This window comes from Sphaerodactylus townsendi, linkage group LG08 (assembly GCF_021028975.2).
Source record: "Sphaerodactylus townsendi isolate TG3544 linkage group LG08, MPM_Stown_v2.3, whole genome shotgun sequence".
Taxonomy (NCBI): domain Eukaryota; kingdom Metazoa; phylum Chordata; class Lepidosauria; order Squamata; family Sphaerodactylidae; genus Sphaerodactylus; species Sphaerodactylus townsendi.
Window position 1 is genome coordinate 86,925,015 of NC_059432.1, and position 18,211 is coordinate 86,943,225.

Sequence of the window (18,211 nt, forward strand, 5' to 3'; positions counted from 1 at the left end):
AGTAGATAAGGAGGCAGGGAAAGAGGAAAGACTGTGGGTGTGTATGGGAAATGGTTGATGTCAAGCCAGAAGAATTTCACATGTATCCCTTTAGAAATCTGTGTCATTTCCCCTTTTTCTTTTCAACAATCTCAGTTTGGGTGGGGATTCAAGTTGTCTCTATCAGCCACTCCTGCTGTTACTTTCTACTGTAGCCCATCACTGGTGGTCTGACAAGAGGTGGCCATCCCCCTTTAGGAGGAGGTCAGTAAAGGAGTTCAAGTGGTAGGCGAGCTGCATCCTCTCTGGTGAGGCATTCTGGTGAGGCATTCTGGTCTTTCCCCATTTCTTCCTGTTATCCTAGCAGCAGTCTTGTTTGCCTTTGGTCCTATTGACAGTGGCTGCATGTGCCACCGCGTCCAAGTGCCCAGGAGATCAAAAAATGCATGTCACTTAGCAAGTGGGTTTGTGGGTATTGGGAATTTTGGAAAAAAATGTCTATTCATCTAACCAGGTTTAAATAATCTGAAATGAGACCCAATGCTCTTTTCTTAATCCAGTGTGCCTTGGAAGCTACTGGATTGAAATTCGAGGGCACACGCCAGCTTAAGCTGAACACTTTTGAACCCTACTGATTTCACTGTGAGGGATTTATAGAGTAATTCTGTGGAGAGTTGCTGCAGTCTGAGCAAGTATTGATGCTCTTCTTTTAACAGCCAATCAGTTATCAGCATAAACCTCAACACTAGCTTTCTCAATTTCTTTGTATATATATTATACAGTGTGTGAGTGTGTGTCTCAATTACAGTACTCTGCTTACAATGTATTTTTACTGAGGGCAATTACAGTGACTGCTATAGTGAAAAGAAGTGATTGCTTACTGCCATGTTGAGCAATAGTTGTGTTGTTTGCACACAGTCAGTCCTATTGCACAAAGTAAATTTGCAGCAAAATGTAACACTCATAAAAATTGCTTTGGCTATGGATTATTCCAGTTGCACATTAATAATGCTGACAGCTACTAGAACATTACTTACCTTCTTATATACTGTGTTTAAAATGTCCATGCGTTGCTTAAACAAGGGCCAAAGATTGCTAGTACCCACGCACCCAATATGAAGATAAATTGGCGGTGTACACATTCAGTATAATGTACTAGAACCCTGAGGTAGTAGAACAGTTTATATCATTTTGGGCTGCAAATCACATAAATTTTTAAGTGTTTCCCTACATCCGGGGTGGCCAACCTACGGCACTCCAGATGTTCATGGACTACAATTCCCATCAGCCCTTGCCAGCATGGCCAATTAGCCATGCTGGCAGGGGCTGATGTGAATTGTAGTTTATGAACATCTGGAGCTCCGTAAGTTGGCCACCCCTGCCCTACATGAAAAACTCCCTGCAGATAAAGAATTGGCACATCAAGGAGCAAAGTTCTAGCCAAGCCCATTCTTCTACTTATAGGGAGAGTTATATTCATAGGAACCCTAACAAAAGATCACCTGTTGATAGCCTGTGTTAGTATGATCCATTCTACTCCCATTCTTCCACCTTTCTTTCCTGCAGCTGTAGACCAGGCCTTAGTTTCACTCGTGAAGTAATAAGTTCCATTTGATGTTGTTGCATCTTGGGCATATTTAGCTTTTGTCAGGTTATTATGATCTTAGGACTCAATTTGTACTTGCTTGTTCTTGAATGTGTGTAGAAATTACTGATCTGCCTCATGGGTTGTTGTATGAGAAACATGTTGAATCCTCATTTTTACAACATTCCAGCAGTCCTTGCAATTTATATATATGTGTGTTTTTTCTGTCTTTAAAACAGTGCATCTGGTGCGAGTGTTGTAGCCATTGACAACAAAATAGAACAGGCAATGGTAAGTAGAAAATTTATTTTCACTTAATTTTTTAAAGTTTAGTTTATTTAAAGTCCACCTTCCTCATTGAGACTCAAGGCAGATTACACAGTGTAAATCAATACAATCAAAAGGCTGAAACACCAATTAAGTAATATAATAGGAAATTTTGAAATGGAGCTGCTTTTTGAACAAATCATACAACATGTTTAACAATGTTCAGTAGAACCGAATTATTTATTCTTAAACTCACCTAATTGGGGAGCCAAGCTACCTGAATCTTTGCCAAAGACATATGCATTGGTTGTAAGGGTGTATCGTCAGGAGGACTTGTTAAAAAAATAGTAATTTGTGCAGCCTAATGCGCTAGAAAAAACAGCCACCAGTTTGCTCAAGAATACCAGCACATAATGTGCTCAGTGAACAGTGATGGTATCAGCCTGCTGCATAAGAGCACTTTGTCCTTGTGCAGTGCCATATAAACAGTTCCATTATGAACATAATGTGGCCATTTTAAAGGCGAATCGCTAGTCCCCTTGTACATTCATGCACTTGATGCAGTGAAAAATGTGCACACAAACTGATAAACAGTTGCACTCAACTTAATGTGAATCACACCAACTTCAGAATATTTTAGCTTGCACAAAAACCATTGAGAAATGCTATTACTTTAGAATATCAGTGTTCTGAGCTCTATCAGCTGCATTGGCTCCAAGTGGAGTACCGGATCTGGTTCAAGGTCTAGTTTTAACATTTAGGGCCCTGAATAGTCTGGGAAAAGCATATATGTGAGACCGCCTCTGCAGATACATCCACCAGAGAGCACTGTGCTCTGCTAATAACAACTTGCTGGTAATCCCTGGCCCGAAAAGTGTCCATCTGTACTAAATGAAGGCTAGGGCTTTTTCAACTCTGGTGCCGGCTTGGTGGAACGCTCTGACAAATGAGACCAGGGTTCTGTGGGACTTATCTTAATTCTGCAGGGATGTTCCATCAGGCTTACAGTTGAGGGCAGCAATGGGGTTTGAATCCATCTAGGCAGGCCTCCATCATAGTTCTTCCCCCTTCTTTCCTCTCCTTTCTGTCTAGTGCACTTGAGATTGTATGTTGTTTTAGGATTGGGGGAATGGTCTCCTGCTCTACCCTTGATTGTTATGGGCCTTAAGTTTTTACAGTTGCATACTTATGTATATATTAGATGTATTATGTAAATTTCATTCTATTTATTATACGTTGTTAGGTGCTCTGATCCTGCCATGGTCAGGGAGAACAGGATAATAAGTCAAATTATTATTGTTGTTGTTATTATCATCAGCATCAATAATAATAATAAATGTGTAACCCAACAATTTGCCATTTCTTGTTAGAATGGTCAGAGATGAGTTAGATTTTCAATGCTTTGGATTTTAAAATCATGCTCTTTGAAAACATTGCTTAGTTAGGGATCTTGAGTTATAGAAGATGAATGCCAATTACAATTTCAAGCTGATTTCCTCTGGCTGTTAAAGTTTATAGCAGAAATTCCTGGCATTTTAAAGGATCATGTGAAAATCCTAGTAGTAGAAGTGGATAGCATAGGCTTTATCTGCTTTTGCACTAAAATATAAATAAATCAGTATTGGCAAGAGAAAACATTTCAAAGTATAAAGCAGTACATATTCCATAGACTAGCTGATCATTTGTTATTAATTGATACAGCTCCCTAGCTTTCATAGTTAATTGGCTGCAATCTGTGGGTGGATCCTAACTTCAAAGGGAAGGAGTTCACGGAAGCCCTTCTGCAATATTGGAGCTAGTCTCAGAGCAAAGCTTATTGGGAAGGGGGACATTACCTAATTTTCTGCCTAGAAAAGAGGAAGGCAGAGCAGATAGGATTCACCCCATTGTCTTCAGCCTCCCAATATGTCCATATTGGTATAAAGTTCTTTTGAGCACTGAAACAGCTTTTGTCTGTTTTAATTACTCCATGGCTTGTCTTATACAACAAATCTGATGCTTTAGCTTTCGGGTTGGACAGGACTAGCCAGGCCCCTGTTTTTTAAACGTATTCATGGACAAGCAATGTACCACAAGGCTGCTGGGGAACCTTGCAGATTAGTTTCCAGAGTACCTCACTGTCACTCCAGCAATCAAGAGCAGGCAAAAGTGTTATGTGTTCATAATCATAAAGAAGTTCCAGCATTCCAAAAACTGGCAAATTTGGGAATGAGTGTAGAGGCAACCAGCAATACTGTAAATAGCACTGAAGAGAGTTTCTGTAAAATAGACCTTGTCTGTGGCAAACTCTATTTCCATAAAATAAGAAACCCAAAGCTTTACAAGGTTGGTAAAGATGGAAAGCACAACTAACAATGGTTAGGTTTGCTATACGTACTTCTGGAAATTTTGACAATACACTGTCAGTTCACTGACAGCACGAAAGAAAGAACTCACTTTCCAGTTTAGATGTGTTCCTGTTCGATCCTGCTTACATGACACAGATAAACATGTTTGTTCCCTATTTTGGCCATGAAGCTTGTTTATGGCCTTGGGCATCCCCCAATCCCTCAGCCTAATTTATCTCATAGGACTATGTTGAGGCTAAAACAACTCTTAATCACTTCTAGAAATACGGAATGTTAATTCAGTAATAAACACTTGTGTATCTTCGGTCAGCATTTTGGAGGATAGCTGAACTAGAGCACTGCTTACATGTCTTTTGAGCATAAGACTCTACTGAAATGGAACTTTTAAACCACTTGGTTCCAGAATTCCGCTTGCACAAATATGTTCTTTAAGATGCATATACATAGTGATTGACAAGTAAGAAAAAGTTATAGATACAATACACAGTGTAAAAAACCCCCAATATCATTCAAATGAAAATCCAAAATGTAAAGATGGCATAAAGTAGCAGACAGTAAATAAAAACTAGTCATCTTCTCTATAGCAAGTAGTTATAGTCACCTACTGTGTATACCTCAAAGTTACCTTCAAAGTAAAAGCATTTTAGCACAGTATCAGAACATGAGGAGGGAATTAGGCAAGGCGGGTGGGATGGAGAAGTCTGGGCATAGTGTCTAAAAAAGTTATGCCCTTGTGACCACCAATTTGAGTTCAGAGTTGGACATCCAGCAAGCCCTCCTTGTCTTTGTCTTAAGCTACAGGTCTTCAAATACTCTAGTCCAGGGGTAGGGAACCTGCGGCTCTCCAGATGTTCAGGAACTACAATTCCCATCAGCCCCTACTAGCATGGCCAATTGGCCATGCTGACAGGAAGCTGATAGGAGATTCGGATTCCTAATTTATCTGAGCCACCCTGCTCTAGTCCCAAGCCATTTTGAACTTGAAATTGTACAAATCCAACTGGCAACCAGTGAAGCTGGTTCAGTGCTCTCGCATTAGAAACCTTACCGTCACCTGTTGTAGTTTCTGGACATTTTTCAAAGGTAGCATCACATGGACTGTTTTTTGCATTCTAATCTGGATTTTAACCCCTATGACCATAACTAAAGCTGCCCTCTCTAGGAAAGGCAAAGTAGCCGAAGCTGGCGAAAGGTACCCCTGCTTACCTCAACTGCTTAGTTTTCCAGCAGAGTCACATCCAAGACCCAGTGTGCTCAACCTGGTCTGCAAGGGGAGTTCCTCCCTATCCAAAAGCGGTTGTTTACCTAATCCCATGTGGATTTCTTTATTGACTAACAGCACTTTGGCTTCAGCCTTTTGCCCTACACCTAGGTCCTAGCCTTTTACCTACTTCCGATACTGCTTTCCGGGGTTTCGTCACTTCCTTGGAGTCAGATGCAAGGAAGGAGAAGAAAATGGCACATTATCCACATATTGATCATGTTGTAATCCAAATTTCCAGATGATTCATTTCATGTCCAATAGTCTGGAACCTCAAATGCCATTAACCAAGGGCTTCTGGCCTTCTGAGATCTACCGGCACCTGTCAAGCTAGGGTTTGGGTACAAGTTTTAGAAATGGCTTTTTCATAGCAATGTCTGCCAGACTTCTGTAGGTCAACTTGTGTTTTGATTTTTAGATACCTTTATTTAACGTGCAATGCTAGGATCCATAGTTAATTGACAGCAGTAGAGTTATAATCGATCATTTTGACTAAACCAAGAGTCTTTGACAGAAGGTCTAACAACTGGTTTGCCATTTACAGGATCTGGTGAAAAGCCATTTGATGTATGCAGTCAGAGAAGAAGTGGAAGTACTGAAGGAACAAATAAAAGAATTAGTTGAAAGAAACTCTTTACTTGAACGAGAAAATGCACTGTTAAAATCTCTCTCAAACAATGATCAGTTATCCCAACTCTCAACCCAACAGGCCAACCCTAGTAGCACTTCTCAACAGCAAACAGTGATAGCACAGCCTCCGCAGCCAACGCAACCTCCACAGCAGCCGAATGTCTCCTCAGCGTAAAGCTCTCTTGCCTCGAAACTGAAAGCAATCTGTCCTTGCGTGCCACTGGTGTTCTTTCCACTTTATATGAAAGCAAGTAGCCATGCTTCAGTTGTGTGTTTTGGCCTTTTCAGTATTAGACAATCATTCTACAAGATCTTTCCCTCACTGAGATGTCATACTGCACAGTTGGCGTCCAATTATGCCATCAGTGCACGACGGGGAACGGTAGAAGGAGTTCTTAATGCAAAAGTCTGCATTTATTTGGTGCGCGTGAGTGGGGTCTTTAAGAGCTTTGGCGAGGCTCTTCGAGGTTTCCATTACTCATGGATTGCTTTGAGCCTGGCTTTTTCCACCTAGTAACAACTCATCTTTAGAGCCACTGTTCTTTCAATTACAGATAACATTTGCCTACATTAGTTTCATTTATTTGTGTTTTATTTATTACAGGGCTGCTATTCATAATGTACATGAACAATGTCACAGAACTTTTAATTTTTTTTAAATAAATGTAAGTATCAGTAAAAAAAATGATAGACAGGATTGAGTTTAATAGAAAAAAAATGTTTAGGCAATAATTGAACAAAAGAATCCTGGCATATTTCTAACACTAATGGCAATTTACCTTTTGGTATTTATTTTCAGTAGTGAAGACCCAGCTTGAATGTAAATTTTTGTATAGTGTAAGTATGAAGACCATAGTGCATCTGTACAGGTAGTCACCAGTCATTGTGATATAATAATTGATGGGCTATTTTGATGAAGAAAACTTTGCTCATTTCTGTTTCTACTTTCTAATAGAGAAATTGCCATGACTCCTCTGCTTTTTGACATTTCGTATAATTTTTTTTTTCGGGTGGGAATAAAAAAAAAGCTGTGAAATTGTTCAACCTACTTTGTAACCAAAGAAGCAAAGCTGTGTAATTGAGTTTTTTATTTTATAATGCACATTCTTTATGTATTTTTATTTAGTGTTCTCATTCACATTTTTTCTTTGCTGTCTAGCATGATCTGCATGACCTATAATCTTTGAACCACTTTCGTACCTCATGTTTTATCCAGCACTCTTATTGTGATATGTAATAGTCTGTGAACAATGTCAAATAAAAAGAAAGAACAGCTAGTGTTGGTGGAGCTGAGCTGGTGTGTTATGCACTAGTTTAAAAAAAAATGAAGTGAGCCATCTTTTGTTCATTTAAAATGGTGTTTTGAATTTCGTATGCAGAAAACGTTTTGTTACATTGCAGATTTTAATGTATTTAATAAATGCAACATGCAGATTAAGTGCAGTGTATACTGAGTATTTAAATTAAAATGTACATTTCATAAATACAGTTTCAAGAGACCATCATTTGTGTATATTAACGTAGTATGTCAGAAATTGATGTACAATATATTTTAACACTTTCTGAAATTAAACTGCAGTTTTGTTGAAAGATTTGACTCCACATGTGTTCCAAATGTGAAGGCTGCATCGGTAATCATTTAGAATTTGCCTGAAAAGAATGGAGGTTGAAAGAGAGGGAGAGCAATCCTAAAGCAGGTCTGCTTGGAATCCTACATGGGCCTATTCAGTGGGGCTTACTGATAGGAAACGGCGTTAGGCTTGCACTCTGAACAGCCCAGTCCAAATGGGAAGGGGGGGGGAATGGGCATAGGGAGCAACCGAGGGCTGCGCTGACATGTTTGCCTTCGCTGCTGGCTTCGGCACCCATGCCAGTAGAGGGAACAAGCTCATTGACCGCAGTGGGCAAACCTGGAACTGGGCATCATTGCGGAGCTGTGCCAGTGTACCAGCGGCCACTGGCACAGAGTATGCGTGTAGTCTGGGCAGAGTTGGGGCGTTCTTGATGGTGAAGCTGACCGTAGTTAGACTTCACCATTCCTTCTGCCCAGGAATACCTCTCACAGAGCTCGCAGACTTGCTGTGTACGAAAGCCCAAACCTGTTTGGGCTAGGGGCAGTTTGGGCAGAAGGAGAGTTTTTGAATTACACTCCTTTCTACGTTGTCTGAAGCCCCTATGGAGGCAGGATGGCACCGCCTTTGCTGCGCCATTCCCGGGTGTCTCAGCGCTCCCTGCACATCTGGATCACATTGTAAGTATCTTTAATTGAGTTGAGGAACATCAAATATTCATCAAACAATTCCGGTTAGTACCTCAAATCAAATATTTAATAATCCTTTCTAAGTTTGTTGAGCAAGTAAACAATTTATTGCATTTGACCAATGGCTGTAACTATATCAGACAGTAAAACAATGTATCTCAAATACAGACTGAATCCTAATAAAGCCAGAACAAAATTAGATGTGTGACCAATAGATAACCATTCTTAGGTATGATTCATATTCAATGCTTGAACCTAAAATTAAGGATAGAAAACGGGCCATCCATGGCCATCTGCTTCTCTGCGCCTAAACTCCTTTCCTTATCAAAATGGAGTCCTGTGAGTTTAGGAGCACACGTGGCTTCATTTTAAATAAGGATGGGGAACGCAACTCTGCCGGTCTCATGACACTGAATGGAGTAAGGGAAAGGATACAGCCTGTTCACAAGGCCAAATTTTATATTCTTAGCATTAGTGTAAATAAACAGGGGAGAAGAGTATTTTAAGTCAGTATACAATACTCATAGAGGAAGCCTTCTCCATGCCCTTTATAGTTCAGCTCATGTTTCCCGTTCTATATTCTTAAAATCCTACTCGCTCACTGCTTGTGGTTTTAGTAGAGTACCCATGTCTAATACAGTAACGCTAATAAATTCCCTGTAAAGCCTCCACATCTCTAAAATAGGGAACAAAATACCACTAAGGCCAACAATTCACGCATGTCCTTTGTAGCATCTAATTTAAATGGGCCTTGGAGAATTGGCAAGTGCCCATTTGGACACAACACAAAGTGCTGCTGCTCTGCTTGCCACCCAGTACTTGGCGAATTAAACCCAGGAGATGTTAATGTTGTTCCCCGCCCCTTCGTTTTGGGCAATAGTCCAAAGAGCGGATTATAACCAAAATGCAGGCAGTTACTTAAAGCTGAAGGCAGGTGAATAACCAACATTCTAGCAAAAACTAGTTGCTTTGAGTTTTAATGAGCCAGTTTGTCCATGATCTGCCAAATACATCACCAAAAGTGTCAGTGGTTCACCTCTAGATGGACAACAAGCCTGACTCCACATAGATTTTTCCTGTAGAACATCTTACATGCTGACATTAACAGCCTTCAGGTGAGTTGCTAAGTAATGAACATGCAACAGTATGCCTAAGTTACTGATGGTCTTGGTGGAATGTAGATTGTAGGCCTTTTGGTGGCTTCTGCTAACAAGGCCAGACTTAAATAACACAGTAGTGTAGTGTAACTGGATCAAACTACATTGGACACAGTTCAGTGCCCCGACCTGGATAGCCCCAGGCTAGCCTGACCTCATCAGATCTCAGAAGCTAAGCAGGTTGGTATTCAGAGGGGCAACCTCGGCAGCCATGATGCGGAGGCATCTAATGGCAAATCACCTGCAAATGTCTCTTGCCTTGAAAACCTAATGGAATCTCCAGAACTCTGCTGTGACGTGGTAGTACAAAAAAGGGGAGTGGCTTGTCAACATTTCATGCTGTTTGGGGGGATCCCCCCTAATCCAGGAGCACCATGGGGGGGGGCATTTTGGGCTGCAACAGGAGGAATAGAAGTCTCACTCTGCTGGTGGAAGTTCCTTCTATGCTGTATTATTTATTTACTTCATAGTATACTTTTCTTGATGAGATTCAAGGCAGATTACACAATTAAAGCAATGCAACAAGGAAAAAATAAAATATAAACCACCAGTGAATAAAACTGGGTTACCAAATTGGAGTATGAGTTGGATCCAGATTAATATTTCCACGAGTGCAAGAACGTATGCTTGCAGAACCCAATTTCCCAATGTTCCCCCTCCCGCATCAGCCCAAAATATCCTCTGAAATTCTATTCATGGGGATAAAAAAAATAATGTTAGGGGAGGGAAAATTCACATATGAGAACGTAAGAGAAGGAAAATATGGCACATCCCGGTCTCTAGGATCAAGAACATAATGTCTGCACCAGACCATTATTAATTGCTTATTTAAACTTACTTATTTCAAGTTAAACTTGCTGTGTGACCTTAATAGTCTAGACATGTTTTGGACTACTACAGTGGTCTGCGCTGCAGCTGAAAGGTGAACAACAATAGAGGTTTTTTTGGGGTCACAGCGGACTTGACAGAACTTGATGTTCTCTTGCTCCTTTCCCATTCCCAGTTCTTCACAACTCTCCAAAGAGTTCCCCCCCCCCTTACACCAGCACTACACTACTGCAACTCATCGAGACCAAGCACGATAGTTTCCAAGTTAACTGCTGCGCATGTGATCAAAGTTGGAATAAACGATGACTATTGAAACGGAGCCAAGATTTACATCTCAGTTCTGAAATATTTTAAATGTTTCCTTTGCTTGGATCTGTCGCTGAAAGGAAGGTTATGGCCATGAAGGGAAAGGCTATTGTTTGTTTATATGTGCTGTTGCTAGTCTTCATTCACCATATCAGCCAGCTCCCGATGGTTGCAAAGCCGTCTCTTTGTTTTCTGTGTGACAGCGCCAGCTTAGTCAATCAACTGCTGCAGTCAGTGTTTGCATCACATGGTAGCTGCTAACAAAGAAAACAAAACCTTTTGAGCACCGAGGTGGGGGGAGTGGTGGTTCTGCAATATGAATTCACAGAGAGGAGCCATGCCAGCTGCTCTCTGCTTCTGATCTACCTGCCAGTTGGGGGCTTTTTAGCACTGTTCAGCAGTACCTTCCAGCTGTCTGTGCATGTGAGAAAAAAAACTCTCCCCCCCCAAAAAAAAAGAAAAGATGGGGTATGGATACTAATCAGAAACCTGGTGCAGGCAAATCTAGGAAGGAAGTGCCTCAGTCCTTCTGTCCATTTTACTGATCTTGGCTTTCAACAAGAGACTGAACTTCCTTTGAATAAAATCTTGGTGGTTCTTGGAAGGTAGGAAAATGGGCATGAGAAGTGCTTGATTTCACATGTTATTTGGAACTGTTGACCTCTTCAGCATGGTAACCTTGGACATGGGTGGAGGGCAAAATGTCCTGAAGGAAGCCCTTACAGAGAAGAGCTGTAGCTTGGCAATAGCATGCAAGCTCCCTGTACATGCAGTGATCCCTGGTGTCAGCTCAGCAGCAAGCATTTAAGAAAGGGATGACCAGGTTTGTGGAGGATGAGCAAATGGAACTGCTATGTTTAGAGGTGGCAAATAATGTGGGAAACCAACATTGGACTAGTCACAGTTCTTTGGAGTTCTCTCAGCCCCACCCACCTCACAATGTGTTTGTTGTGAGGGGGGGGGGGTCAAAGCCTTGGTCTCTGTCTCCTTGTAGGCCTTCCAGGAGCATCTGGTTGGTCACTTGGTAAAATATGATGCTGGATGAGATGGACCACTGGTCTAATTCAGCATGGCTGCTCTTTTTTTCATGAGCACCTTTGTCTGCCTAAGATCCTAAAGAGCCATTGCTTTCAAGAGTAGATAATATAGAGCAAGGTGTATCACTGAATTCAGTCGGTATAAGACAGCTTGATGTATTCAACACATACCTATACTGAGTCAGGCCACTGGTCAGTCAAGGTCAGCATTGTCTGAGAGCCAGTGTGGTGTAGTGGTTAAGAGCAGGTGCACTCTAATCTGGGGAACAGGGTTTGATTCTCCACTCTGCCACTTGAGCTGCGGAGGCTTATCTAGTGAATCAGATTAGCTTGTGCACTCCAACACACGCCAGCTGGGTGACCTTGGGCTAGTCATAGTTCTTCTCAGCTCTCTCAGCCCCACCTACCTCACAGGGTGTTTGTTGTGAGTGGGGAAGGGAAAGGTGATTGTAAGCCCCTTTGAGTCTCCTACAGGAGAGAAACAGGGTATAAATCCAAATTCCTCTTCTGCTTTGACTAGAAAAAGCTCTCCAGGTTCTCAGGCAGAGGTTTTTCCTGTCAGCCTCTATCTGATCTGATCTAAATGGAGGTTCCAGGGAGCCAGCAAGGTGTAGTGATTAAGAGCAGTGGACTTTTAATCTGGAGAATCAGGTGTGCTTTGAAACTCCTTAAGGGAGAGAAAAGCAAGATATAAAAATCAATTCTTCGTCATGGCTGAGAGGAGTTTCATCTTCTGCTTCCCTGCATGTGAGCCCATTTTTCCTTGTACGTGCTACCTGCTGAATTGGAAGAGAGCTTTGGAACCATTAATGGATGAAACGGAAAACAATAACAATTGGAGCGTCAAACAGGCAAATTAAGAAGATCACTCCCAGATTTTATTTTTTTAGCAATTCACCTTCATTTTTCTTCCATATATCTGCCAGGACCTTCAGTTGCTATCAGAGCTGCTGCAGAGAGAAGCTCTTTGAAACGTGCATTCAACAATTGCTGGCAGCATGTTCTGTACCTAGACTCCAGTCTCCCTTCCCAGATCACACTGACTCTTTTCTTCACCCAACTTTGTTTGCACTTTCTGGAATGTTTAACATTGTGTATAATTCCATACCACTGTGAAGCATGCTGCGGGAGCACTGTGAACTGTATCCTTTTAAAACTACAGATTCTCTTCTTTCAAACCACGGGGTCTGTTTGTGCATTTGGAGAAGCAGGGATGGGGAGTATTGTTGCTGGTCAGACCAACTTTGCATAAGGATACCGCTAGTTTTTAGGCACGAAGAGGACAATGTTTCTGTTAGCTACAGTAAGATCTGGAAAGAACATGTCACGGCATAGTGTGATCTCATCAGATCTTGGAAGCTAAGCAGGGTCAGTACTTGGGAACGGCAGAGGCGTAGCTCCAAGGGAGCGGAGGGGGTGAGCGACACACCAGGAGCACGCCCCTGTGGGAGCGTGGTGGGGGCATTCCGGGGCAGAGGACGCACCAGTGCACTGGGTCCTTTCCCCCCTGGCTACGCCCCTGGGGAAGGGAGACCACCAAGGAAGGCTCTGCAGAGGAAGGCAATGGCAAACCACCTCTGCTTCTCACTTGCCTTGAAAGCCCCATAACCAACAACAGTGGAGTGCGTTTGTGCTTGAGCCCCAACTCCAATTGATCTAGCCCAACCTTACTGCCTAGAAGTAAGCTAAGGCTTTTTTGGCAGTGGCAGCACGGGGGGCGGCGGGAGGGTGAAGGCGGGAGGGAAAGTGGCCTACTTCCCCCGCTTCCCACTGCCGAAAAATCCCTGAGGCTGCTTTAAAATTAAGATTAGTTTATTCTAGACGAACGGTGGGCAGGAGGATGCTGAGGGCAGGGACAAGGCCAGGAAAAGGGCAACCTCCCAGCCCTGTCCCCTCCCCCAGTCTCCTCCCAGCCACAGTGCCACTTGTGTAGAAATAAGTTAAGCTTAATTTTAAATCAGAGGCTTTGGGAGGGGGCAGCTGCAGTACGGGTGGTGCCCCTGTCACCAAAGCTCCCTCTTCCCCCTTCTCTCTCTCTTTCCAGTTTCTTTCACTCCCCCTTTCTCTCTTTTATGCCCATTTCTTTCTCTGCCCCCTTTCTCTCATCTTCCCCCCTTTCTCTCCCTGACCCCGTTTTGCCCATTATGTACAAAGTGTCTACTGCACAGCAGGGGCAAATGTCAGTCACAGCAAGATTTCCTATACAGATGTATTTACCCAAGTCCCATTTTCAATTTCCACTCTCCCTGAGCCAAATGACACCATTTTAAGCATAACTTTAATTTTCTTTGCTGCCAGGCAGTGGCGTAACTAGGCAAACTGGAGCCCTGGGCAAAATCTGAGTTTGATGCCCCCCGGCGCATGCCCGGTGCAACACGCACCCCTTGGCCCCCTTGTAGCTACGTCCAGTGGCGTATCTAGGCAAACTGGAGCTTGGCACCTCCCCATGGGCAGCCGCCCTCCCCCACAGTGACCAAGCAATGATTTTTTTTTACACCAGGTCATTTCAAAGTCACCATCACATTAGAGAACATGCCCCAACTCACAAATCTGAACACAGCAATAGGCCATGCCACGCAGCAGAAATAATTTTTTTGAAAACATTTTCAAAATGCTTTCAAAATGTTTTATTACTGCTATGAAAACATTTCATGGTGTTGTATCCAGTCCCCCCAATTGGGGGAAACAGCATCACTTCCAATGTTATTTAAATTCTCCCTTTAAGGTGGATTTAAAAGGAGAATCTGGGCTCCCTAGTTTAAACAAGTGATACTGGAATCCACCCCCAAACAGTATCATTTTCAATGGTGTTTAAACTAGGGAGCCCAGATTCTCCTTTTAAATCCACCTTAAAGGGAGAATCTGGGGTTCCCAGTTGAAACAACATTGAAAGTGATGCTATTTTGGGGTGGATTATTCCCCACCCTGAAACAGCATCACTTTCAATGTTTAAACTGGGGACCTCAGATTCTCCCTTTAAATCCATGCCAAAGAGGGGGGGTTAAAAGGAAAATCTGGGGAAATTTGGGGGGGTGCCTGCTGTCAGGGGTGCAATTGTTAAGATAGCAGCACCAAAATTTCAGGGTATCTTTAGGAGACTCTCCTAATGATACCACCCAGGTTTGGTGAAGTTTGGTTCAGAGGGTCCAAATTTATGAACCCTCAAAGGTGTAGCCCCCATCTTCTATTAGCTCCCATTGGAAACAATGGGTGATGGGACACTCCCTTTGGGAATCTATAGCTTTGGACCCCCTGGACCAAACTTCACCAAACCTGGGTGGTATCAGTAAGACTCTCCTGAGGATACCTCCCAGGTTTGGTGAAGTTTGGTTCAGGGGGTCCAAAGTTATGAACCCTCAAAGGTGTAGCCCCCATCTTCTATTAGCTCCCATTGGAAACAATGGGGGATGGGGCACCCCCTTTGGGAGTCCATAACTTTGGACTCCCTAAACCAAACCTCACCAAACCTGGGTGATAGCATCAGGAGAGTCTCCCGAAACATCCCTGAAATTTGGTGCTGCTAGCCTAAAACTGCGCCCTCTGCAGGCCAAAAATGGAAATACACTGAAAAAAATCCCACAAATGAACCTGCAGTTTTTGCGCCCCCACATGGGGGCGCCCTGGGCAACTGCCCACTTAGCCCAATGGGAGAAACGCTTCTGCTATCAGGGCAGGGGAGATTTGCCAGTGAGCACAGCTTTGCCCTGGACATCTTCCCTCTGCCCACCACCAGCCCTTCACACTCCCTTTCCCCTTCCCCCTTTTCAGATTTGTTGCTACTTCAATTTTTATTTATTATATTGATACATCAATATATTGATATAAACAGGGAATCACAGTAAAATCACTGTCTTTTATTGCACTTGGAAACCTCCAAATGGTGGATCAGCCATTTCCCTCCCACTCGCACTTCCAGAGCCATTGCAGTTAATAACAGGCTGGAGGTCTGTAGGATGAATTATGAATGGTAGGCTAACCATTTAATAACAAGCTTTTCTTCTTCCTGCAGCAGCAGGAAGTATGTATGTATGTGTGTGGATAGGGGGGAGAGGTCAGTTCTAGGGCATCATCCCCTTCTTCAGCAGTGGTCTAGGGAATTTTTTTGACTTTTTCATTTTGGAGGGAGTTATTTTTGAAAAGGGGCTACAATGTTGATATAACTGCAATCACTGGTGTATTAATATAATTGCAATTTAAAGGGCTTTAACAAACCTCCTTAACTTGGAACTACCAGATGTGATGAAATCTGTGCCTTTAAGAGGGAGTTGATGAGCAGAGTTAAGAGAACAAGGGAAAGCAGAGGCCTGTTAAGACTTCAGCAAGCAGACTGTGGAGCAGGCAGTGAATGCCTCTTCATGTGTTAACAGAGAAATGTGAGGGGAGACCACATTACATTCCCCCGAGGCAAGTGTTCCATGCATAATGGGCCCCAGTCCTCTCTGGATGGAGGATATACTACTGAGTGGCAGTGTGTCTGAACAAGATCTTGGGGTACAGATGGACAGTCAGTTAAATACGAGCATCCAGTGTGTTGCAGTGACAAAAAAGGCTAATGCAGTCTTGGGGTTTATCAATAGGGGCATAACATCCAGATTGCAAGAAGTGGGCGGGGGCAGTTTGTGAGCTTGCCCCAGTTGCCCTTTTCAGCAGATACACCCCTGCTTATCAGCTAAACGTGCAACAATATTTGAAAAGTTGATGTTGGGTGATGGAAAGCATTTTGCATCTTATATTTAGTATGTAAGTTGTGAAGCTGCAGAGGGATTTATTTTTAAAAAGTGGCAAAAAGATTTAAGCCATCAGATGAGTACAGAGATCTAGACCCTTTGGTTTACCAAAGGTTTCACCTTCTCCATTGGTGTTAACAATGAGAGAAAATATTATAAAAATGGCTTATCGATGACATTTTTCAACCAATAAAATTAATAACACTGAAATTAATTGCTGGCTTTGCAAGGAGACAAACACTTGCTCTCCTCATATGTGGACAAGATGTCACTGAGCTGGCAATTAGAATATGGTAATTAAAACAATTTCACAAGGAGTAGAAATAGAAATCCTTCTTAATCCGGGAATTATTGCTGTTGAGTTACGTAGCAAAGGTGCCAAAAGGATTACAGCAGTTTGTGTGGAATACCATTACAGCATCTCATTTAGTATATCCCCATTACTGTCAAAAATGTTGACCCCCTCAACCAAGTGAATGGTTAGAACTTAAGGCATAGGTGTCAAACTCAGGCCCTCCAGGTGTTCATGGACTACGATTCCCATCAGCCCATGCCAGCAGGGGCTGCTGGGAATTGTAGGCCATGAACATCTGGAGGGCCTGAGTTTGACACCTATGACTTAAGGGAAGCCCTGCTGTCTCAGTGCACCTAGTTCAGCATCCAGTCTCACACAGTGGCCATCCAGTTACTCTGGAGGACCAACTACAAGGCATAGAGCAAGAATCACCAACATGGTGCCTGGGAGATCAATGGTGCCTGCCACCTCCTTCCCTGGCACCTACCAAGTATTTTTAGAAAGTAGGCAGAGCTACTTGTCAGGAATATTCTAGGCTGATCCTGCATTGAGCAGAGGGTTAGACGAGATGGGGACCAGTTAGCAGTCCTCAGACCTGAAAGGAAGAGGGATGAGGATAATTACATCTCCCTGTGCATTTCAAGGATGGTGGCCCCACAGTGTTCACCTAGCACTAATACTGTGCACCCAAGATTGAATACAAAATATTAAAAAAAATTTGCATTTCAGAACCTACTTGATACTTCAGCTGCTCCTTATCAGGTAAGACTAAAAATGCCGATATTCATCTTTAGAGCTAGAAGAATAATATTTCTGATTTTCTAAGCACATCTGAATTTTTTTTCCAGCCTTGCTGATTTATCTTGACTTCGCTAGTTTCTCGTCACCAGGCTGTTTTGGAATTGTTTTTCTTAAAGATTTCCAAATTCTATGGCTGAGTAGCCAGGAGGTGGCAGTGTTGATCAGCATATATTCCGTTCATAGGTGCAGCTCCCATATTGGTGTATCGAGAAAACTTGAATCCAGACACGTGCAAGTGGAAATACACAGAGCTGATCCATTTGTGTAGGATCTTGTGCAATACCTAGTGGTTCCTTCCTACATCTAACAATGCTCAGAAATGGCTTGCAGAAAATTTGGCTCGGATGGAAAAGCAGTTCAGGATATGCTACGTTTAACGCAGCTGAAGGCTCTTGGGTGAGGTTCTCTTCACACTTCCACTTGGGCAAGGACTCTGGTGGTGCACAGAGAAATTGTCTGGTGGATCCAAGCTTCAGGGACTGGCATCTGCAGGTGCACTACTGAAATGGTCTGCAAAATTTGGGAGTTCATCAGCCATCCCATGTGAGGGCCAGCAGAACTCTGTACAAAGATGTGCTCTGGCATGGCTGATCTGTCTACTGGGCAGCTGTAGGTAATTAGCTAAGGTGCCAAAGGCAGGCAACCAACCTAGTGCTCCCTGCCCATCTCCTCCAGCATCTAGGTCTGCCACAGTGAGCTGCAACACAGGAGATGCCAATTGGACCCAGTG

General features: G+C 42.9%; 1 protein-coding gene across 2 annotated transcripts in view; it reads left to right on the forward strand.

The window, feature by feature from the left end:
• TSC22D2 (TSC22 domain family member 2) overlaps nucleotides 1–7,660 on the forward strand; it is a 53,671-nt gene extending 46,011 nt beyond the window's left edge. For both annotated transcript variants that reach the window (XM_048505805.1, XM_048505806.1), the window contains 2 exons: nucleotides 1,804–1,855; nucleotides 5,985–7,660. In XM_048505805.1, coding sequence (XP_048361762.1) covers nucleotides 1,804–1,855; nucleotides 5,985–6,245 — 313 coding nt within the window. In that variant the 3' untranslated portion in view covers nucleotides 6,246–7,660. The remainder of the gene's footprint in view (nucleotides 1–1,803; nucleotides 1,856–5,984) is intronic.
• The last annotated feature ends 10,551 nt before the right edge of the window (nucleotides 7,661–18,211 follow it).